The sequence below is a fragment of the Dasypus novemcinctus genome, chromosome 23 (genome assembly GCF_030445035.2).
Source record: "Dasypus novemcinctus isolate mDasNov1 chromosome 23, mDasNov1.1.hap2, whole genome shotgun sequence".
NCBI lineage: Eukaryota > Metazoa > Chordata > Mammalia > Cingulata > Dasypodidae > Dasypus > Dasypus novemcinctus.
The window spans coordinates 58,645,923-58,667,571 of NC_080695.1; the positions used below are offsets into that span (position 1 = coordinate 58,645,923).

The 21,649-nt window shown below is 42.6% G+C and overlaps 1 protein-coding gene across 2 annotated transcripts in view; it reads left to right on the forward strand.

Moving 5' to 3' along the window:
- Nucleotides 1–21,649, forward strand: part of SNX29 (sorting nexin 29) — a 627,210-nt gene that overhangs the window by 7,042 nt on the left and 598,519 nt on the right. For both annotated transcript variants that reach the window (XM_058286440.2, XM_058286438.2), the window contains exons 2-3: nt 6,638–6,702; nt 8,746–8,798. In XM_058286440.2, coding sequence (XP_058142423.1) covers nt 6,689–6,702; nt 8,746–8,798 — 67 coding nt within the window. In that variant the 5' untranslated portion in view covers nt 6,638–6,688. The remainder of the gene's footprint in view (nt 1–6,637; nt 6,703–8,745; nt 8,799–21,649) is intronic.

Here is a 21,649-nt window from a genome sequence, read left to right on the forward strand (position 1 = left end):
TGCCTTTAATATTTCAAGATAAAACTTTACCACAGTGCCATGTGCCCTTCATATTGATCACTTTTATGGATTGCATAATCCATTGTTATTCTATCATTTTGCATGTAGCATAATTTAACTATTGACTCAACTTGTAGAACCTTAGGTTATCTTCTCCCTTTTTTTCCCCTTCTATTACAAGTAATGATGCAGTGAATGTTTTTGTGCAAGGTAGTTTTTCTTCTAAGTTATTTCTCTAGGATGATTTCCCAGAAGTAGCATTAACACAAAAGTGTTGATGGTTCTTGATGCTTTTATAACAGAGTGATTGTATTAGTTTAAAATGCTCTCGGGAAGTGGACTTGGCCCAATGGATAGGGCGTCCACCTACCACATGGGAGGTTCACTGTTCAGACCCCAGGCCTCCTTGACGCATGGGCAGCTGGCCCACGAGCAGTGCTGATGCACGCAAGGAGTGCACTGCCACTCAGGGGTGTCCCCCGCGTAGGGGAGCTCCACGTGCAAGGAGTATGCCCCATAAGGAGAGCCGCCCAGCGTGAAAGAAAGTGCAGCCTGCCCAGGAATGGCACCACACATGGAGAGCTGATGCAACAAGATGACGCATCCAAAAGAAACACAGATTCCCAGTGCCACTGATAAGGATAGAAGCACTCACAGAAGAACACAGCGAATGGACACAAAGAGCAGACAACTGGAGGGGAGAGAAATAAATAAATAAATCTTGAAAAAAAAAATACTCTTATGGCAGCAGAGCCTGGCCAGAAATTCAGAGTTCAACATTCAGTACATTTTATCTAATGGCAGTTTGGTGCATCTGCTATCATTTAGCAAAGGGCTGTACCACTGGTGTCCATCGAAGTGCACTGAATAATTGTACCAAAAAATATTTTGTTGGAGTAATGGATGTGTTAGCCAAGGCTCTTTTCAATTACATGGGGCAGAAACTGATCAAATTTATTTCAGCAAAGAGGAAACTTACAGCATCTTGTAATGGAGAAGTCTGAAAATTTGGCTGGCTTCAGGTTCAGTTGGATTCAGGTGCTTAGCGAGTCATCAGGAGTATCTCTGTGTGGGTCTCAACTCAGGTTTCCCCTCTGTTGGCTGCATCATCAGGCACCTCCCTCATGGAGGCAAATGGCCTCCAGAAGCTCTTGAGTCCCATGCTGCAATGTAGCAACACCTGAGCAAAGAGAGGGTCAATAGCCCCAGCAAATGTCCTGGGGCTGACTCACAGGGGTCAGGCTACATGGTCATCCTTGAACTCATCACTCTGACTCTGGTTGGCCAGGCCTGGGTCCTGTGCCCTGTCCAGAGCCCAAGGGTGGAGTCTGCCCTACTTAATGGTCTGCATTGAGGCTGAACTAAATAGGGGAGGGCTGTAATAGTTTTTAATGGGGTAGTGAGGGAGGACCCTTCCTGGCTCTGACATTTGCTTGCCATCACGGAGCCCTTCAGAAGCCTACTGGAGTGTTTCCTCTCTTTCTTGGGCAGCACCGTGCCAGCGTGGGCTCTTTGTCTTCCTACAGGTCAGGGAACTTGCCCACTCGCATCATGCTTTTCCTTACTAGTGTCTGCGTATCTTGGAATCTGCTTTTTTCTCCCCCAACTTAAAAAACAAACAAAAACGAAGTTAAAAACCAACATAACATTAAAGACTATTGTGAAAACAGAAAATACCTATAATATGCATCCGTGAAGCACATTACGTATTTGGATTTTTAGGTATTCCACTTCTTTTCTTTGTTCAAAGCATATGTACTTCACATAATTATTAAAACATAACATTTCATCAAATTGGTATTTCATACTTACTTAACCTCCTATTGTGGGAAAAGAAAGTATACCATTTATGATGTTCTAAGGATGAAATTCGCTAATATTTTTTATAAAGGGCCAGATAGGAAACATTTTTGACTTTGCGGGCCATGTGGTTTCATATTGCTCAGCTCTGCTGTTATAGTATGAAAGTGGTTGCAGATGGTATGTAAGTGAAGGGCCATGGCTGTGTTCCAATAAAACTTTATTCACAAATACAGGCAGCAGCTAAATTTGGCTTTCAAGCTATAATATGCTGAAAAACAATCTTTGTGCCCATGACTTTATCTTCAGGCAGTCCTTGTGTTGTAATGGAAAGAACTTTGGGTTCAGACAATCATGGATTTGACTACCTTGAGCCAATTATTGAACTTCTCTGAGTCCTAGTTCCCTCAACAGAAATGGAAATTAAAGCAAGTAACGAGTGTACACTGCCTTACTCAGTACCTAGGAAATAGGGGACTGAGGAAATAACTATTTTCTCCTTTTCTCAATTTCCCTCATTCCTCTTTACCTTCATTTCTAAGGTAGCAAAAAGGTATTTTGATATTTTCATTGCTTTTGGTATGCACTGCCATATTACTTTTTAGAACTTCTCGCACCAGTATATTGTTACCAGTATGTACCCATTTCACCGTAGTTTTATCAGATTTGTAGGATTTTCTTTTAAATTTTTTTTGTGTTAATCGAATAGTTCTATAATGTTATCATGTTGTAGTTAATTAAGTAAGTATATAATTTGCATTTCTCCAACCATGGGGGAAGATATACTTTCCTTTCAAAGTGTTCATACAATGCCACCTTAGTTTTTTTTTTCCTAGAGCAAGGGTTGGCAAACGAACGCCTACGGGCTGTCTGCCTTTTCTGTAAATGAACTTTTCTTGGAATGCAGCCATGCTCATTTGTTTATGTATTGTCCGTGGCTGATTTCTCAGCTACAACAGCAAAATTGAGTATTTGCAATAGAGACCTAATTTGACAAAACCTCAAATACTTGCTCTCTGGCCCTTTACAGGAAGAGTTTGATGGCCCCTATTCTAGAGTAAATTGATGGTCCCCATTCTTTGCCCATTTATGAATCAGTTGCTGACGCAGTCTGATCTTAGACTGCACAAGCCCACTTGGATGGCCTGAGCCCATCTGTCTCAAAGCAGAGCTGACCTCTTCCCATTGTGTGGTGGCTGGTAGTCTGTCCTTTTGTCCTGGCTCAGCTGTGCTGCTTTACTCCATGACACTAGGAACTAGTGCCCTGACTTTCGGGAAGAATCACTGTCTATTTTATCTCCCTGTGTGCTACTGCACAAGCAGACAAAACGACTGTATCACACTGTTCATTACTGGCATGCAGCTGCTGCTGGGCCCTCGCCTGTTCTGGTCCTTTTCATTAAAAAATAAACACATGTATTTGTTCTTATTCTAGTAATATAAATATAACAAAAATTTCCATTTTAACTGTTTTTAAGTATGTAATTCAGTGACATTAATTACATTCACAATATTGTGTTAGTATCACCACCATCCATTTCCAAAACTTGTTCATCAACCTGAACAGAAACTTGGAACCAGTTAAGCAATAACTCCTCATTCCCCACCCCTACCCTTGTGCCTGGTACCCTGTAATCTTCTTTCTGTCTCTATGAATTGATCTATTCTAAATATTTCATATATATGGAATCATACAACATTTGTCCTTTTGTGTCTGGCTAATTTCACTTAGTATGGGGGTTCTTAGCCTTTTTTGTTCCATGGACCCCTTTGCCAGTGAGATGAAAACCACAGACCCTTTACTAAGCCCACACTATACTGAGTATTATTTAATGAATATTTCACAATCATACCAACACGTCCCATAAGAATAATGTTTTTTAAAATTTCAATTCAAGCTCACACACCTCTTGTTAAGAACCCCTGGCTTAGTATAATGTTGTCAAGGTTCATCCATGTAGTAGTATGTATCAGAATTTTATTTCTTTTTATGGCCAAATAATATTTCATTGCATGGACACTGGATTGTTGCTGCTTTTAGCCATTGTGAATAATGCTGCTGTGAACATTGACATCCAAGTGTCTGTTTAGGTCCCTGCTTTCAATTCTTCTGGGTGAATACCTCATAGTGGATTGCTGAGTCATGTGGTAATTCTATGTTTAATATTTTGAGGACCTCTCCATTTAAAGCAGCCACTTGGGGAATCATGGAATTGAATTCCACTGGAGTCTTAATTCCACAATTGACTTCCTTTTGTACCTGGGGTTCAAGAAGGTAGGGGCTTGGAGTGGGTTACGATTTCCCAGACTCCTTTCTTTGGTAGGGATTATACCAGGGATGTGATGTGGCTGGAGGGAGCATGTTTGGAGAGCAGTTTGTTGTGCCCATAGAGGACCTTTGGCAGGAAGGTTTCTCAGAGAAGGTAACCTTTGAGCCAGCCACAGGGCAGTTAGGTTTTCTTGGTGGCACTTTGAAGAGGGAGCCCCTTTTCTCTGCTGAAATTGTTGCCACCCAGAGAGGTAGCCTGGTCTTGTGGAGGTTGTAAGCCATGAGCTTTGGGGTAAAATGTTGGGTCTGTCACCTCTGAGCTGTTCTGTGGGCCAGGGGCTCAATGTCTCTAAGTCTCAGTCCTTCTACCTGTTACAGTCAGGCCGCCAGCATCCACCTCGGGGTAGGTGTGAAGGTTAAAAATGTGTAAGAACGGCATGTTAGTGGCAGATCTGGCCCCCAGGTGTGTTATGTTTGTCTCATGTAGACTTGCCTGGAAAAAAGAGTATGCTATAAATAGTATAATTAGTTGACAACTAATTGACATGATAATCTGGATTTCTAGCCTCTCTTGAAAAACTAGGAGATGGGGCAACACTGGCCTGGCACTGCTGTGGGTAATCATCAGCTGGAGCTGAGTAGCAGCTGCTGTCTCCAGAGGGGCATCTGCCTTAGTTCACAGTCTCCCAGTACCCCTTTTTCTACCTTCAGCCCACCTTGCTCATTTCCATTCTCTGCCTGACCCTTTAGGTGTTGAAGGGATCCATCCCTGGTATATATATAGGACAATGCTTTCTGCTCCCTCCCCCACAACTTCCTTCACTTCTGCTTTCTTTTTTTTTTTTTTTAAAGATTTATTTTTATTTATTTAATTCCCCTCCCCTCCCTCGGTTGTCTGTTTTCTGTGTCTTTTTGCTGCGTCTATTTTCTTTGTCTGCTTCTGTTGTCGTCAGCGGCACGGGAAGTGTGGGCGGCGCCATTCCTCGGCAGGCTGCTCCCTCCTTCGCGCTGGGCGGCTCTCCTTACGGGTGCACTCCTTGCGTGTGGGGCTCCCCTACGCGGGGGACACCCCTGTGTGGCAGGGCACTCCTTGCGCGCATCAGCACTGCGCATGGGCCAGCTCCACACGGGTCAAGGAGGCCCGGGGCTTGAACCGGGGACCTCCCATGTGGTAGACGGACGCCCCAACCACTGGGCCAAAGTCCGTCTCCCTGCTTTCTTTCTACTACTCTATTTGGAATGGTAATGGATTTTGTTGTTGTTGAGGTAGGAAATAAAAAAAATCCCCAAACAAAAAAACCCCACAATAGCAACAACACTAAACTCTTCCAGAAATAATTATAGTGGCAGCATTTGAGGAGTTCAACTGTATCACTGTTTGTCTTCAGGGTATCTAGCTGACCTGGTGCTTCAAAGTGTCCTTGCCCCAGGCCCTCCTGAATGGAAGTTTGGTGTTTGCCGTGCGTTTCAGTTGGGAATGCTTTTAGCTTCAAGTAACAGCCCGTGTATGGTAATTCAAACACATTGGTTTTGTGAGAGGAAGCAAGTTTCTGGTATTGCTTCAGCAGCTTGGTGCTTTCCAGGATGGAGTCTTAGTTTCCTTTAGGCTTGTTGCTTCATGGTAGCAAGATGCTGGTCTGGCTGCACCTACCATGTTTATGATTAAGGCATGAAGGATGGAGAAAGGAATGATGCCTTTCATATCTGCTCTTTTTGATTTTTATTTTTTCAGGAGGTACCAGGCATTGAACCCAGGACCTTGTACATGAGAAGCAGGGGCTCAGCCATTGAGCTACATCTGTTCCCTAATGAGAGCTAATGAGAGCTGGTTTTTTCATTTGTACTTGAGAAGCAGGTGCTCAACCACTGAGCTAAATCTGCTCGCCAACACATCTGCTCTTTTTATTAGGAAGTCACAACTTCCCAGTAACCTCCCAGTAAGCAGAAGTGGACTTCTGCTTACTTCTCATTGGCAGGAACTTCTCAAGGTCAACCTGAGAAAAGGCCCAGTTAGGTTTTACAGCTTGCATGGTGGAAAGAGGTGTGAGACACAGGTGTTGGAGATGATGGCCAGGTCATCTGATAAATAGTGCCTGCTTTGCTAGGAAACCTGTATTTCAAGTTAGGCTGCCAGTTCTCTGAAGGCATAGTTTTGCCCCTCAGAGGACATTTGGCAATATCTGGAAACATTTTGTTGTCACAATTCAGGGCGTGTATGTGTGTGTGTGTACACATGCATGCATACACACGTACATTGACATCTCAGTGGGTAGAAGCGGGATGCCACTAACCATCCTACAATAGTAGTAGTGCCAAGTTGAGAAACCCTGAATTATACTATTGCGGACACATCAGGAAAATTAGTTGAGCTCTTTTCCTTGGATGCAGTGACAAGCGTATTGGGCAAATTTCATCATAATGATGTAGATTATCGGCACCTAGTTTTGTTGTTGGTTTTGTTAATGAGAGGCCAATCCTATTTGGGGCTGGCTATGTGCCCTAGAATCAGAAAGTCTTAATAGAAAGGCTAATGTCAAACAGAACTAATAAAGCCTTGTTGCGTTTTAGGATCGCAGAACAATGACATGAAAAGACAATTTCTGCTGGAGCGACTGTTGGATGCAGTCAAACAGGTAAGAGCAAAACATACGTTAGACTTTTGGGTCGAGTAATAATAGAGGTCAAATAATATAAAAGTGATTGTTGTGTGGCAAGAGGGTGGCCACTGGTCACTATTCCCCCTCTTACACCTGTCCCCCACCTCTGCCTTAATTCCACTTTGTGTCTTGGAATAGCAAGGCTAATAGTTTTCCCCAGAAATGATGGAGCAGGGAAGACTATCAGAGGTAGGGGCAGAGGAATTCCTATATCATGAGTTTCCAAAGCTCTCTGGACTGGCATGCCCTTCAGTGAAGTCCATTTGAGAAGAACATTGATGTGGGTTTCAAAGTCCGATTTTCAAGCAGTCATGTTTTAGGCCAACTCCAGTTGCTTTTTTCAGGGCACTGTGGTGGTGGTTTGGAGGTAGCACCTCATGCTTCCAAGAACAGGCCATGCCCGGGACAGTCTGCTGCTGGCAGCAGCTGGGTGGACCCTCCAGGTGGGCTCTGCTATGGCCGGTTGATGCTATTGCTGAGGCCTGGTTCTGGCTGGGCCGGGTGGTGAGCTTTGCTTGGGGCTTTAATCAGTTTCCTTGTCTGCATGTACCAGGTACCTGGCACACAGAGACATATGCTCCTGTTAGTGGACATTTATTGCATGTACACTGTGTGCCAGGCTCTCTGGTAAGTGCAGTACACTGAAAGCTTCCAACTACCCTCTGAGATAGTTATTGTGATTATTTCCATTTGACAGATGAAGAAACTGAAGCTCGGAGAGGTCAGTAACTTGCTAAAGGCTTCATCATAAATGGTAGAGCTGGGACCCAAACCTGGAATTCCAGGAGATCGCATTTTAGGAGGGGTGACTGACAATTACATGCATGTAGTTACAGTATTAGGGAGATGACAACTTTAATAGGGGTGTGTATTAAGTGTTAAAGTGAGCCCAGAGAATTTAGCATCTGCATAGGCTTTGAGGTGTGAGTTGCACTGGAAAGTGGCTCCGACATAGCTGGGCTCGAATGCCAGCATCATCTCACAGCTGCATATGCTGTGCACCTCATCTAACCTCTCTGGGCATTCTTTGTATTCAGGTCACTTATCTCTAACTAGGGTTACTGAGGAACTTGCACTTGTTAGAGTAGGAAAGGGCCCAGCCGATGTAATTGCAGAACCTATATAAGATCTTAGTTTCTTTTTTCTTTGCTCCAGAAAAAGGAAATATGACGAGAAGATGAGAAAGAGGCCAGTTGAGTCACTTTAAAAGTAGCAGTTAAATAGGAATAAATTGGAACTTAGGCCCAGAGCACATATCCTTCCTCTTCCTCCTAATTACTGTTATTATTTTGGAGGATGCAAGTATTGTATATGCCTTTTTATTGACAACACTTTCATTTGTTTTTTACAAACAACAAAATGCACCATGAATTTTGACAGAAGTATTATTTAAATTGTATCTTTGTATATATATTTGACAGTATGTTCAAATACTGGGTATTTGACAGTATGTTCAAATACCCACTGTTACCCACAGTGGAGATTTTACACCTTAAAAGATAGTAGTTTGCTTTCTTTTTACCGGTCTTGAATAAATTGTCGTTCAGAACAACCGAGTGCCTTGTTTGAAGCTTGGTTTATGCTGTGGTAGTTTTATAGTCAGACATAACAAGTTTTGGGCTCTGTCAAAAGGGAACCATTATCACAGACATGTGGATGTTTTAATTATCGCCTGCTACAAGATCTGTTACAGACAGTCAGCTGCTGCAGATTTAAGAAGTTTCCAAGATAATTTGCTGAAGGCAGTGTGGTTTTGTTTTCCTCTTAGCATTGTTTTCTCACAAGGGTTGGTACCAAGTGGGAGAAAAGGGGTTCCTCTCAGTAGCAACTTGAGGGCTGTGGTGTCCCCTGTCTTTAAGTCCTGTGCTGGCCTCCTGGGGCCCGGGGATGCAAGGACTTGGCACCCGGAGTTTCTGGGTTCTGAGTCCTCCTGACCCGGAAGGCTGGCGAGGGCTGTTTCGTGATGTTTTGAACGTCCCATCCAGACAGCTGATCTCAGTAACTTCTTTTTCTGTACAGTGCCAGATCCGCTTTGGAGGGAGAAAGGAGATTGCTTCAGATTCTGATAGCAGGTAAATATGCTGTTTCTAAAACCATTTACCACCAGAAATGAAAAGGGGCAGGGTGATGGACTGGCTTTGGTATTCTACCTCTGCAACCAGGAGGTGTTGAGATAAAATTTGGGAGATCTGTAGACCATCTGTACAGTAACTGTTTGTCTAAAATAATTCTAGTTTCTCATCATTCTACTTCTAGGAATCTATTTTGAGAGTATTACCTGGAATACCTTTCTGCAAACAGTTATTTTTAGGGCTATTTGTAATGAAAACTTGGAAACTTTAAGTGCCCGAAAGGGAATGATTCATAAAGTATGGTATATCAACAGGATGGACTATTACATAGCCAATAAAAATGGTGTTCATGTAGAATTTTTTTAAAGCAGAAAGATGCATATGTTGTACTGACAAATAAAAAGGGCAGGAAACAAAATTAAATTACGCAGAGTTATCTTAGCTATGTTAAAAACAACAGCAAGGTAGGCTAAAAAATAAAACTGGTGAGAACATAGGTAATGCTGGGGGTTAAGACTATTGAGACTATATTTTCTGGACTTTTCTATGTTTTCTATTGTGAACATGTTTCCCTTTTATAATTAAAAAAAAAAAGAGCCCTAAAAATCGCCATTGATATTCATGACTCAGGGAAGGCTGATGTCACCGAATTAGGTGACATCATTGACCGGAAGGAGAAGCAAATGTTTTGGCAAAGGTAAGATACATAAAGGCATCCAGGTCCTTGCTGGAAAGGCTTTGTCACGTCAAGTCCAATCCATGCTCTGCAGCTGAGGGGTGGCACAAGGAACGCTCTTGCAAGGGACAGGAAGGAATCTTCTTTGCTCAGTGTTCATCTCATCCTGGAAAATTTCCATGTCCCCCACGCTCCCAGCCCAGCCTGCCCAGGAGAGTGAATCATTCCCTTCTCTGTCCTTTTGTACTCTTGTTTATCTGTGGTGTGAGACTTTGACAGCCATTAGCCAAGCATGCAGAACTAAATTTTAACACAGCTATGGGGATTATTTGAAACTGGTACAAATTTAAAGTTGTAGTCCCTTCCCTGGCGCTCCCTGTCCCTTCTTTGCTTCAGTTTTCTCTGTAACACTTATCACCACCTAACGGATTGTCCCTTATGCTTATTTGTTTTGTTTGTTATATCTTCTGTCATGAGCATGTCTGCTCAGTGATGGTAGGAATGTTTTGCTGTCTTGTTCACTGATATACCTGATATATCCCCAGTGCTTAGAATGGCACCTAGATGGTGCTCTGTAAAGATTTGTTGTTTGGATGAGCACATGTGCTGCATTGCATGAACGGTAGTCAAGGCTTTAGATGTCTGCCCCACCCCGAGTCTTTTGGACTTTGAGGGCAGAAGGGCTGCTTCTCCGTTTTGTACTTCTCTATGTTTTGCACAGACATTCTGTGCCTGTCACTCTTTAGGCCCTTAGTCTATGCTGTGGTGCGGTAGATTTTATCACCTATTGAGTCGGCTCTTCCTGAGGCCTGCTTTGGGGCCCAGCATCAGCCAACACAGGGTTTCTCCTTTTCTGATCCACAGTCTACTTGCATCAGAATCCCCTGGGATCCTGAATAGTAATGCACACTCACATCCCATCCTAGATCTGAATCAAGGTGTTTGTGCATGCAGGTTGGGGAGCTCAGGAATCCTCATATCCAGCAAGGTCCTGGGGTGATTCTGGGCGACAGCAGTGCTCCCAGCCAATCATTGTGCCAGGTACTGGGATAGTACGGATGGGCTTGCCCTTCCCCTGCCTGTGTGTTTGTGTGTGTGTGTGTGTGTGTACATATACACTTGTGCTTTCCCTTTCCTGGGGGAGACTATCCTACTCTAAAGAGTAGATTATTATGTAATAGAATTTACTGTTATTTACTTTCATTATGTAGAGTGTTAAGTTTTACAGTAGAATTTAAAAAGTGAATAATTTGTTTATGGCATGAGGAGTATGCTGCTTAATAGTAACAGTAAGAGTTACTGTTTGCCTGGTACTGCTAGCTCATCGTTTACACTGACTCTCAATCTTCATGACAACTAGGGGAGGAGCAGTAGTGTTTTCCTTTCTTTACAGATGAGAAAACAGAGACTTAAAGAGATTAAACAGTGCAATCGAGACTGGCACCTCAGAAGTGTTCAGAGTTGGAAAGTAAACCCTAGTTTTTGGGCTCAGGGTGTTCCTATGATATCACATTTAATGATTCACTAAATTGGTTTTGAGGCTGGGCTTAAAAAAAGTGTTTTTGTGTGTGTGTGTTTGTTTTCTTTCCTTACTGGAGTTTGACCTTATCTTAGAAATGCCTTTGTTTAAGGGTGGCACAACCTTCTTGCAGGAAAGATCAGCTCATTGATTTGACTCTGTGAGAAAGTTTGACCTCGAGAGGGAAAGCCAGTGAACTTTTTTTTTTTGGTAGTACTGGGGCTGGGGATTGAACCTGGACCTCATATGTGGGAGTCTGGCGCTCAACCACTGAACCACATCAGCTCCCCTGAGTTGGTTTTTTCATTTGTTTGTTTGTTGTTTGTTTTTTTGTTCTTAGGAGGCACTGGGAGCCTAAAGAGCTAGAGAAGCTACCTCCCTTCCTCGTCCAACATTGGTATCTGTCCGCGTCCCTCTGCTCCTATGCCATCACCCTGCCCTAGTCTCCCACCACAACTGCTGCAGCTTCCCAAGTGGTTCCCTACGTCCTCTCTCTGCTTCTCCTGCTCCAAGAGAATTCTGCAGAAGGCAGATTCCCTGACCACTCCCTGCTTGGAAACCCCCACTGGGATTTTTTTGGTTGGAATGAAGAGCTACATCCTTAGCCCAGCCTGAAGGCCTCACCCCCTCTGGCTCCATCCCTCCTCTCTGGCCTCATCCTGTTCTATTCCCCTCGCTCTCAGGTTTAGCCCCTTTGTCTTTTTTGTTTTAAACTTTTCAGTATTTCTCAGACACCTGATCTGCCCCCCAACCCTCCCTTGCCATTGGGGTCAGTTTTCCTTGCTCTTTACCATGGCTTGGGAAACCTTTCCTGTAGTGGGCCAGATAGTAAATATTTTAGGCTCCGTGGGCCTACTCAGTTCTACCTTTGGAGTGTGAAAGCAGCCATAGACAATAGGCAAACAAATGGGCATGGCTGTGTTTCAATAGAATTGTATTTGCCCAAACAGGCAGTGGACCCAGTTTGGCCTTCGTTTGCTGACCCCTGCTCTTTACTGTCATAATCTATAACTCTCTGTTTAAAACGACCCATTTGTATGCTGATTTGATTAAACCTGCCTTCTCAACTAGATGGCAAGCTAGAATTATGCTCATTTTGCTCCACAGTGGCATACAGTGAGTGCTCAATAAATACTTGTTGGATCACTCATTTTTCTCCTGTTACTGAATGCCTACTTGGGGTCATGCTCTGTTTGGGAAATGTTTCCCAAACATTTCGGGCACCTTTCTTCCTCCATGGGGCTTTCCATCCACTGGGGGAGATAGTCCATGAAGGCAGAGATTACAGAATAGGATGCTGAGGGCCACGTGTAGGGGACTGTTGATGTGCCCCCGACGGGCTGGCATGAGGGGCATGGGCTCTCAAGGCCTGTCTCTGAATCCTGTTTCTCCCCCTCCGCAGCTGTGCGACCTGTCTAACCTCTCTGAGGCCAAGGAAAAGATCTCCCTTACTGGTTGTGAGGATTAAGGGAGATACACTGTGTCGAAGCGTCAGACATATAGGGATGTTAGGCAGACATATAGGGATGTTAGGTGGTCCCTGTCCCTCAGGGTGCACTCTGGCTTGTTATGCAGCTTGACACTCATCCAGCGCTGCTTATTTATTTATTTATTTATTTATTTAAATTTATTTCTCTCCCCTTCCCCACCCTCCCCCCCGCCAGTTGTCTTATTTGTTGTGTGTTCTTCTGTGTTCGCTTATAATCTTGTCAGCGGCACCAGGAATCTGTGTCTCTTTTTTTGTTGTGTCATCTTGCTGCGTCAGCTCTCCGTGTGTGTGGCGCCACTCCTGGGCAGGCTGCACTTTTTTTGCACTGGTTGGCTCTCCCTACTGGGCGCACTCCTTGCATGTGGGGCTCCCCTATGTGGGGGACACCCCAATGTGGCATGGCACTCCTTGCATGCATTAGCACTGCACATGGGCCAGCTCATCACATGGGTCAGTAGTTCTGGGATTTGGACCCTGGACCTTCCATGTGGTAGGCAGATGCTCTGTCCATTGAGCCAAATCCTCTTCCCAAGCACTGCATACTGATATAGGTAGTAGAATACAAATAGAAAGGAGAGGCCCGTGAATTTGTGAGCCTTGCAGATATTCACTTTTGCTCTCAGAGGACAGTTGGGAAACAATCCCCATTTGGGAAACAGGGCTTTTTGTGTTTGTCTCTTCTGCCTTTGTCTTCCCCAGGAACCTAAGAACCAGTGTCTACTAAAAAATAATAGATCTTTGGAAGGAATTTGTCTTAAAAGGCCAAGTGTTATCTTTGAACGCCATTTTAAATATACTGTCTTAAGAAAGGTGCCAGGCAGGCCTGTGAGGTGTTGGCTTTTGAGTGAAGGTAGAGGTGAACTTCGGAAGGAAAGTTTGATATACAGGTGTATCTGCAAGGGCTCTTTGGTAACAAGCAACAGAAATCAGTTCCATCTCAGGATATTATGTGCTCAGAGAATCAATGGCAGGCCAGGTTTGGAAACAAGAAGGAGTAAAGGCAACTTTAGAAGGACCCCAAGCAAGAAGCAGAAGGTGCAGATACGATTTCTTAGTGGGAATGGTGATCCAGTTAGGGCACCACTGCTGGAGTGAACACCAACTGTTTTCCGACTCTCTGGTTCTGCTAAAGATTGACATTCCCGAGAGGAAATACCTGATTGGCTAAGCTCAGGTCACTTGGTCCTCCCTGGCTGCCAGCAGAAGGATTTGGCAGGAGTTTTCAGGGACCGCATTGGCTTCTATAGTGAAATGATGGCTACTTGAGTTAATCATCCTAAGACAGTATCCAGTGAGAAAGAAATTAACCTTCAGAAAGAAGCCCAGGTGCTGTTATAAAGGCAAAATGAATACAGGTGATCATAATGCCCAAAAACCATCCCCTGTGGTTGCTACATTGTAATGATAATCTCTTTCTTGTGACAGCACTGTACAGCTTCAAAGGGTTTGCATGCGGTTCATCAGTCTTACTTGATCCTTGCAACCTCCCCAGATTGTATGCAAGCAATAGGGATGAATTTCTCTACTTTCACAGGTATAAAAGCTTGGGGGCTGGTCACCAATTCAGCATTTATTTATTGTTGTCTCCTAAAAGTTGGTCCTGGGGAAATAGACCTTTAGGTGCTGGAGAAATAGACCTTTAGGTGAAGTGGGGAATAGAACAGGTCTTAGAGCACAGACTTCTCATTCCCAGCAAGGTTCTCATTCTCTAACACTATGTTCTTTCTTGTTTTTCTAGCACTGAGTTTCCCCAAGTGAGAGCTTTGTGTCACTGGAAGTACTTAAATGATTTTCAGTGTTAAACCTCATGGTATTAAATTCCTTTGAACTGCCTGCTAGGTAAATTAGCCCCCTTTCAATTCTTTTTCATTCCCAAAGACATCACGAAGAGATATTCAGTCGGGTCTTAATATGAAGTTAAATTAACTGAAATTGCCGATATTTGATCATTTTGGCCTACAAAAATGATAGTACTCATATAGTTCAAAATCATATGTCCCCAATGCCTGCTCTTTTTCAACAGAGAAGGAGCAGGTTTCAGGTTCAGTCTTCCTCTGGCAGTGGTGAGAATCAGAATTTTTTTTTTTTCAGGAGGTACCAGGGATTGAACCCAGGACCTTGTATATGGGAAGCAGACACTCAACCACTGAGCTACATCTGCTCCCCTGAGAGTCAGAGTTTTAATATTTTATTTTAAATGCATTTGCTTTTAGGACTACTCTGTTTATTGCACTTTGATTCTGGTTTTCCACTTCAGTAGTGATAGTTTTTTCTTTTAAAACAGCCTTATTTGAGTGGAAAAAAGTGAGGCAAATTGAAGACACATAAGAAAATGATAGTACACATCATCCTTTATGTGGCAAAAGTTGCTAAAGGGGTTTGTAAACAAATTAAGTTGGGAAGGACTTAGTAGGACTGAAGCTATTGTTGGGTTTTTGGACCTACATGATGTACATTATTATTCTGCTAAAGCCAAAAATCTAAAGAGAGAGAGAGATTGAGAGAGAATGTATGTGTATGGTATGAGGAAAAGGGAGTGAAAGAGATTCGCCTTGTCCTGTGAGATTGACATGGCTGGATGCCACAGCCTTCCCATGAACGGTATTTATGTTAGGGGAAATTGCAGCCCTTCAGATTGTGTCCTTAGAAACTCCCCAGGAGGAAGTGGTGGCATCCCTGGGCTCCGAAGTGCATGTGCTTCTCCCCATCACTTTCTATTGGTGGTGTTTTCTAGCTGTTTCCCTCCAAGAATAAAGACTCATTCTTGTCGTTTGGTAAAATTATTTTGTGTTCTGTCATTCAAACTTCCTCTGTGGAGAGGTTTTAAGATACCTTTTGAATATTTTGCCTTCTGTAAATAATAACCCAAGAACTCAGAGGTCAGTGGAATTTCCCCCAAAGGCTAGATTAATTATTGTTTCACAGAAGCATCTCCTTCCCATGTGTACTTATAGAACATAATCTGGATGTTTCCTCTTGGAATTATAAATTAATAGATGGAAACTGCAGGGTACTGGGGATGAGCACGGGATTTAGAGCTTGGAGTCTGAATTTGTTTTCACCCGTTCTAGTTGTGTTGTGACTTTGGTCAAGTTTCTGCCTTTCTTGTGCCTTGATTTCCTTATCTGTAAAATGAGGCTAGCAATAATAACATCTGTTTCAGGGGTTGTTATGAATGAGTTCATGGGCAGTCCTTAGAACAGTTCCTAGCAGAGAGTAAGTTTCCAGTAATTGTTGCCCATTGTTATTGTAATTATAATTCTCTGTAAAGTATCTTGACACTTGCACCCTGAATCTCTTGTCCAGTATGCGTGGGATTGAGTTGGTTTCTGGGATTCTTCTCAGGACCTTTAGAAATTATAAATTTCTTTGAACTTTTTGGGTGAATGTGCCAGAAGAAATCATAGCGACTGTTCCTTCTCCTTTCAAGAGCTTGCTGGAAGACAGCGATTTGTTTTGGTGTTTTTTCTGTGTGTTAAGGAATTAAAAACATTTTTGAACTTAAAGGATGCTTAAGAAATGAAAACAGCTGCCCTTTGCTGTTTCCTAATGTTATGTTTGGTGCAGTTGAAAACTGTCATGTGTTCCTTCTGACTCTTATGAAATTTAGTGGCTTTTCCAGGCATTCCTTTTCCTCTTTCTAAATGTGTCTGAAGGTTCATCATGTGATTTTTATCTTCAGTTCATCACAAGTTTCCTACCAGCCTCTTATATATTTGGGGTGTTGACTGGGTGTTGTTATTCTTGTCATCCTGGCAAAAAACTCTGTGGTTGGTTAATTGAATTCCCTGCCCCCTTGCCCTGAGCACTTTACTTCCACTTGAAGACTCCATAGTAGATAGATGATTCTACAGTGCATATTCTTTTATTTGACTGTCTTGGTCAAATGAATAGCTTTCTTTTTGGAAAAAGATTATCAGTAGTCTGGGAGCTCAATAGTGTTGAACAAATCCGTGCATGTTGCCATGTCTGAATTTTAATATATATTCATGTTACTTATATTGATTATTGAGTACTGTCTGGCCCCTAGTAAACGATATGTACTAGCTGCTGTGGTCATCATCATCATCATCATCATTATAATCACTGTCCTCTTCCTTCTGGGGGTGGGAGAGAGGCAGTGAGCATAAAGTGTGGGCTTTGGTGTCAGACATACTTATTATCCTCATGCCCTCCCCCACTTTCCACTTACCAGCTGTGTAATTTTAGCCCAACTTTGCTTCTCGAGGCCTCTGTGGCACCATCTGGAGAATCGATGATGATAATAGGACCCACTTCCTAGGGCTGTAGTGAGGATTTAGGTGCGATGAAACTTGCTTGGCATACCACATTAGAACTTAATAAATGCAATGCATTTTCTTTCTGTGACTAAATATGCCTGCAGTTTTTGATAATTACTGGAAATTTTTTTTTTTTTAATGTTACATTCAAAACATATAAGAGGTTCCCATATACCCCCCCCCACCCCACTCCTCCCACAGTAACACCCCCCACCATCACCACGGCTCACTCATTGCACTTGGTGAACACACCCTGGAGCACCGCTGTACCACATGGATAACAGTCCACATTGTAGTTTATACTCTCCCCCAGTCTACCCAGTGGGTTATGGCAGGATATATATGTTCAGCATCTGTCCCTGAAACACCATTCAGGACAACTCCAAGTCCCAAAAACACCCCCACATCACATCTCTTCTTCCCTCTCCCTGCCCCCAGCAACTACCATGGCCACTTTCTCCACATCAATGCTAAAATTTCTTCCATTACTAGTCACAATAGTTCCATAGTAGAATATGGGTAAGTCCACTCTAATCCATATTTTATTCCTCCATCCTGTGGACCCTAGGATGGTGATGTCCACTTCACCTCTATATCAAGAGGGGCCTTAGATTCCACATGGATGGATGATGGATGCAGTTCTCCTGCTTGTAGTTGTAGGCACTCTCAGTTCCCTGGTGTGGTGGTTGGCCATCTTCACCTTCCTCTTAGCTGACCTGGGTAAGTCCAATGAACCAGAGGGTAGGAATTGCAAGACTGCTGAGGCTCAGGGCCCAGCTGGCACATGGACAGTCCAGAGATTCAAGTCTCCTGAGTATACACCAACCCTAGCACCAACCACAGGTTCAGTAAAAGTGACAGAAGTGGCATGTGTAGAAAGGTCACTTCTGAATCCAACTCCATCATATGCAGAAATACAAATTCCAAAGTAGGGCCAACTGACATGGCACTAAACTCTCCAGAGCCATTTGCCATGACCATAGAACCTGTGGGTCTGCATAGCCCTCAGGACAACCAATACCTGGGGTTGTATCTACTTTGAATTACTGGAAATTAAAGGCTGGAATTATTGCTTATTTATTCCTCCATTCAACAATTATTTATAGAGCACTATATGAGCACTAGGGTTGTAAACTGGATGAGATAGTTGCTGTTCTCAAGGAACTCACAATTGAGTCTGAGAGATGGACAATCATGATGACCTGTAATAATTATATTACAGGTCATGGGTGGTGGGTGAGTAGAGGGTATTTAGTGGTCAAATGGGTGGGATGGGAATTCCAGGCAGAGGCAAATGCAAAGACATAAAGATATGGGAGAAAATGGATATAGCAGATGAGTGCATTGTATATTTTAGGAGGTGAGGCTGGAAAGTCAGTTGATTCTTTTCTGCTGTCACGGGGGAACTTTGTCTGTTAAAAAGTTGTTGTATTATTTCTTTAACTCTGACCATTTTCACAATTTTTGCCATACCTGTGTATCATCTGAGCCAAAGGTTGGCTTGTAGTGGAATTCCCAGGCATTCCTTACTCTGATCTTGTAATGCCATCAGTGAAATCAAAGATTGATGTACTGGCTATATATATATTTAACACATTAAAACGAATAACATGAAAATGTTATTCTCTGTTTGCGTAAAATCATGGTGTGTACTGCCAGTGGTCCCCATCCCAGGCTTTGGTATGGCTAAGTAAGTAAGATAATGACATAGTCAGATTTGTGTTTCAGTGGGCAGCTTCTGTTCAGGGTATGAGGTGGATGGGCAGGAGTGAGATGGCTGGTGGCCTGGGTGGGCAGGGAGCAAGTAGCTTAGGGCAGTAGGTGCAGTAGGCAGGAGGGCTGAGTGAAGGGGTTGTAGTGGGGTAAGACACGGAAGGATTGGAAAGGCTTAGGACTGAGCCCTGGTAAGATTAGCTGATAGACATGTTAGTCAGCCAAAGGGGTACTGATGCAAAATACCAGAAGTTGGTTGGTTTATAAAGGATATTTATTTGGGGTAGGGGCTTATAGTTAAGAGGTCGTAAAGCATAAGTTACTTCCCTCACCAAAGTGTATTTTCATGTGTTGGAGCAAGATGGCCTGCTTATGGCTGTGAAGGTTCAGGCTTCCTGGGTTCCTCCCTTCCAGGGTCTTGCTTCTCTCTAGGTTCAAGGTTCCTTTCTTCCCAGGGCTTGTTTCTTCCTGGACTCAGCGTTCCTCTCTTCCTGGAGCTGGCTTCTCTTTCCTCTGTGAGCTTACTTCCCAGGGCTCCAGCTTAAGGCTTCAGAATCAAACTCCAACATCAAAACTCCAATATCAAAAATCCTCAACTCTGTCCTTTGTCATGCTTTTTATCTGTGAGTCCCCACCTACCAAGGGGTGGGGACCCAGCTCCCTAATTACATGACCCAAAGTTCTAATCATAACTTAAACACACCCAGGTATAAACCAGATTACAAACATAATCCAATATCTATTTTTAGAATTCATAACCATATCAGACTACTGCAGACCAGATGGACCAAATGTGGCAAGAAATTAGATGTGAGAACAAACATGTCTGATTTTTAAATTTAAATTTTGTTAAGCGAGCTTTTGATGTGAGCTTTCTTTCTTAAGGGCTGTGGACTGTGAGCAAACTTGGGAATCCCACTGACCATGGGCTTGACATCATGTCTGTTTCCTTATTTCCCATTTAGTTGTTCCTTGTGGATCTAGGGGCCCTTGAAGTTCTCCATTCTCAGCTCCTTCGGCCGCTTCCTTCAGCTGCTAGCTCCTGTCCCTGGTGTTGACGCTCCTTGCGCCACAAGAATTCTAGGCAGTGTCCTCATGCAGACCAAGCATTGAAGGTCTCCCTACCCCAGAGAAGATACTTTGTTTGTCTTAGTAACTGTTTAGAAAATTGTTAGAAATTATGATTTAACCCATTTAAAATTGGTTATTTTCCCATTTTACAGTTCCTCTGGAAATAGATAAGCTTGATTTTTTTTTTTCCTTTCCTTTTTTAAAGGAGGCACCGGGGTTGAACCTGGGACCTTGTACATACAAAGCAGGCATTCAACCACTGAGCTACACGTGCTCCCCAGCTTGATACCTCAGTGCCTAACATCCTTAAACTTTTATCCATACATTATCTTGAAATCTACTGCCTCATGAGTTGTCACTGTTGCCAAGCTTGCATTTTTTCCTGATTTTTTTGTCAATGTTAAAATGTGGGGAAGAAAGTACTTCTTAGGATTGATTAAATATGGCATCTCATTTTTAAAAATTCTTGCATAATATTTTGTAGTATGGAGGTACCATACTTTATTTACTATTTTCCTATTAATAGAAGTTCAGATGGTTTCTAGTTTTGTTTTTTTGGTATAGTAAACAGTGCTACAGTAAACATATTTGCATATAAATGTATCTTTACCTACCAGTGCTTTTATATTTATTTGTTTATTTAAGCTTTTAATTTTGAGATAATTGTGGATTCACATGCAATTTTAAGAAATACTGCAGAGAGAGCCCATGTATCCTTTACCCAGTTTTCCCCAATGATAGAACTTGTGAAAGTTTAGTACTGTAACACAACAAGGACTTTGACATTAATACAGTCCACCTATCTTACTTGGATTCCTCTACTTTTGCCTTTACCCATTTGTGTGTGTGTGTGTGTGTGTGTGCCCCTATGTGTGTGTGTGTTTGGGTCTGTGTAATTTTGTCAGCTATGTAAGTTTGCACATCCAGCACCACGGTCAAGGGACTGAACAGTTCCATCACCACATGCATACCTCATATTGTTCTCTTAAAACCACAACCACTTCCTCCTGCTTCTCCTACTTCCATCCCCAACTCCTGGAAACAAATCTGTTCTCCATTTCTATTATTTTATTATTTCAAGAATATTGTATAAATGGAATCATACAGCATATAACCTTTGAGGATTGACTTTTTTCACTCAGCATAATTCCCTTGAGATTCATCCAGGTTGTTGCATGTAATTATTGTGTGTTCCTTTTTATTGTTTAATAATATTTCATGGGATGGATGTAGTAGTTTCTTTAGCCATTCCCACAACATCTGAGTTGTTTCCAGTTTATGACTATTACAAATAGCGTTGTGCACATTCCTGTATAGGTTTTTCTGTGAATATATATGTTTATTTTTATGGGATAAGTACTCAGATGTACAATTGCTGGACTCTATGATATTTGCATATTGTCTTATAAGGATTGGCCAAACTGTTTCCCATAGTAGCTGTACCATTTAACATTGCTACCAGCAATGTATGAGTGATCTAGTTTGTTTACATCCTTGCCATTACTTGGTACTGTCATGAAATTCTTTTTTTTTTAGGATCTAAACCCAGGACCTCCCATGTGGGAGGTGTGTGATTAACTGCCTGAGCCATGTCTGCTCCCTGAATTTTTATTTTAGCTAATCTGATAGGTGTGTAGGGATATATCATTATAGTTTTAAGTTGTGTTTCCCTGATGGCTCATGATGAACATTTTTTCACATGCTTGTTTGTTATCTGTGTGCGTTCTTTGGTAAGATATCTGTTCCTGTCTTTTGCTCATTTTCTAATTGATATACTTTTTATGGGATAAATTCCTTGAAGTTGGATTGCTGGGTTTAAGGATATGGGCATTTAAAACAATTTTTCACTGCCAAATCACTTTTCAAAAAGATATAGCAAGTTATATGTGTGGCCCTACCACTAGTACCCATTTCCCCACCACCCTTGCTAGTACTACAGTTAGTTTTAAAATTGATACTCTTTTATTTTTAAATTTTTTATTAGAGAAGTCGTGAACTTACAAAACAATCATGGGTAATGTGCAGAATTCCCATACGTATCACCCCTCCACCAACACCTTACATTGTTGTGGAGATTTTGTTACATGATCGGATTGTTTCCTC